The sequence below is a fragment of the Pinus tabuliformis genome, chromosome 7, assembly GCF_031772625.1.
Source record: "Pinus tabuliformis cultivar Carrire ecotype Pingquan chromosome 7, CPIR1, whole genome shotgun sequence".
Taxonomy (NCBI): Eukaryota; Viridiplantae; Streptophyta; class Pinopsida; order Pinales; family Pinaceae; genus Pinus; species Pinus tabuliformis.
Window position 1 is genome coordinate 1,446,245,246 of NC_142293.1, and position 1,838 is coordinate 1,446,247,083.

The 1,838-nt window shown below is 38.5% G+C and overlaps 1 protein-coding gene across 1 annotated transcript; it reads left to right on the forward strand.

Annotated features, from left to right (window-relative positions):
- The first annotated feature begins 618 nt into the window (after positions 1 to 618).
- On the forward strand, positions 619 to 1,438 carry LOC149253136 (uncharacterized). The gene is made up of 3 exons (XM_089456757.1): positions 619 to 702; positions 806 to 844; positions 985 to 1,438. The coding sequence occupies exons 1-3, from the start codon at positions 627 to 629 to the stop codon at positions 1,179 to 1,181; spliced, it is 312 nt and encodes a 103-aa protein (XP_089312883.1). The 5' UTR covers positions 619 to 626; the 3' UTR covers positions 1,182 to 1,438.
- Positions 1,439 to 1,838: the final 400 nt, after the last annotated feature.

Genomic DNA, 1,838 nt, shown 5'->3' on the forward strand with positions numbered 1-1,838 from the left:
TGTAAAGTAATTTTCACCTCAGTAATAGTTACATAATTAGGCCGATAGGCCTTCTTTTGAGTGACCTTTTGGTCTACACTTTGTTTCTCTACTTGACAGTGGGCATGCACCTTCAACTGTTCTATGGTTGACATTTGTCGTGCAACTCCATTTTTGTTTTTCCTCGTCAGTTCTCTGCTCTTCCTACTTTCTTCCACGACCATTTTTGTTCCTCATGTTTCCTCTTTCTGCTTTTCCTGTTCTCTCCATGCTCTGCTGTAATAATGTTTTCGTGCTCTCCACTAACCACTAACCGCTGCAATGATGTGTCCCGTTTCTGCTATGCAATTTGTTGTGGATGACCTAGCCATCGGTTATTTCAGTATACCTTGTTTACAACCTCGTTTTATTAGCCATAGGTTATTCAATATACCCTATTTACAACCTCGTTTTATTAGCCATAGGTTATTCAATATACCCTGTTTACAACCTTGTTTTACTATTCAGAAATTGTTCGCTCAGGTGCTCATAGTTCTTCTGTTCAAATTTGAGGTTAGTGCTCTCAAAAATGGGTTTTCTGATCCCATTCTCTCTCAGTTTTCTTACAACGTTTTAATCTCAGACCAGTGTTTTCTTATGGGTTTTTTATGGCAGGTGCAACTCCATTTTTCTGTTCAGAAATTGTTCGCTCAGGTGCTCTTAGTTCTTCTGTTCAAATTTCAGGTTAGTGCTCTCAAAAATGGGTTTTCTGATCCCATTCTCTCTCATTTTGCTTTCAACGTTTTAATCTCAGACCAGTGTTTTCTTATGGGTTTTTTTATGGCAGGTGCAGCTCCATTTTTCTGTTCAGACATTGTTCGCTCAGGTGCTCAGCTCCATTTTTCTGTTCAGACATTGTTCGCTATGGTGCTCAGAGTTTTTCCGTTCAAATTTCAGGTTAGTGCTCTCAAAAATGGGTTTTCTGATCCCATTCTCTCTCATTTTCCATTCGTTTTCTTGTGGCAGCAATTGGTCAGCAGCTCCTTATGAAAGGGAGCTACACTTATTCTATTTTCCAACTGCCTTCTTTGTTCCTCTTTTCTTTGGCTTTGAAGAATTTTTGGAATCCCTGTATGCTTCTTGTGATTCGTAAGCTCCAAATAGAAAAGGGCATTTGGGTTTTCAAGCCTCGCCTCGCGTCCCTTGCTAGCACTGCATTCTGAAAGGCTAGGCCGACTTTCATTGTCCTCATTGGAGTCCCTTGAATTAGTGATTGTTAGGGATGGGGTTATTTGGGTTTCTATGATGTCCGGATCGCTATTCTTCTGGGCTTAAGATTCTACGGAAGTGCTGACATTGGAAAAGAAAAACATCCAGCCATTATTGGGTTGGTAGTTTTAGTGCTCTTGTGTTCTATGTATCTTTTTCTTTATAGGGATGTTTGGACGCTATTATGTCAATAGAAGGGTACTTTCTGATGTATTGTTTTTGCCAGCATTTTTCATTGTTTTGGGGATGTATTTGTACCCACATCACTAGAGAGGTGAGCCATTGATTGTTACATTTCAATAAAAAAACCCTCTGAAGGGTTAACTGATTTCTCTCTAATATCCACCAATAAATTTACACACCAGACAAGAAAATGGAAGCTATAAAATCCAAGGTGAGATGTTTTTAGTTGGAGGTCGGCCAAACAACATAAGCAAGAGACATTCATCAATCCTTCTCTGGACAAGTATTTAAATGTACAAAAAATAGAGCATCTCAAAGTATATTCTTAATTAGTATTGGGTTTTGTTTCTTAGTTGATTTTAACAGGAAAGGATATCATTTGTATTAAAAAATGGTTGTGGCCAAGCCATACAATAAGATAACAAAAC

Excerpts from the sequence above, each read along its gene's own strand:
- LOC149253136 (XM_089456757.1), top strand. The coding sequence starts at position 627 with ATGGCAGGTGCAACTCCATTTTTCTGTTCAGAAATTGTTCGCTCAGGT. Across the intron at positions 703-805 it reads TTCTTCTGTTCAAATTTCAG|GTGCAGCTCCATTTTTCTGT; the intron begins GTTAGTGCTCTC and ends TTTTTATGGCAG. Across the intron at positions 845-984 it reads TTCAGACATTGTTCGCTCAG|CAATTGGTCAGCAGCTCCTT; the intron begins GTGCTCAGCTCC and ends TTCTTGTGGCAG.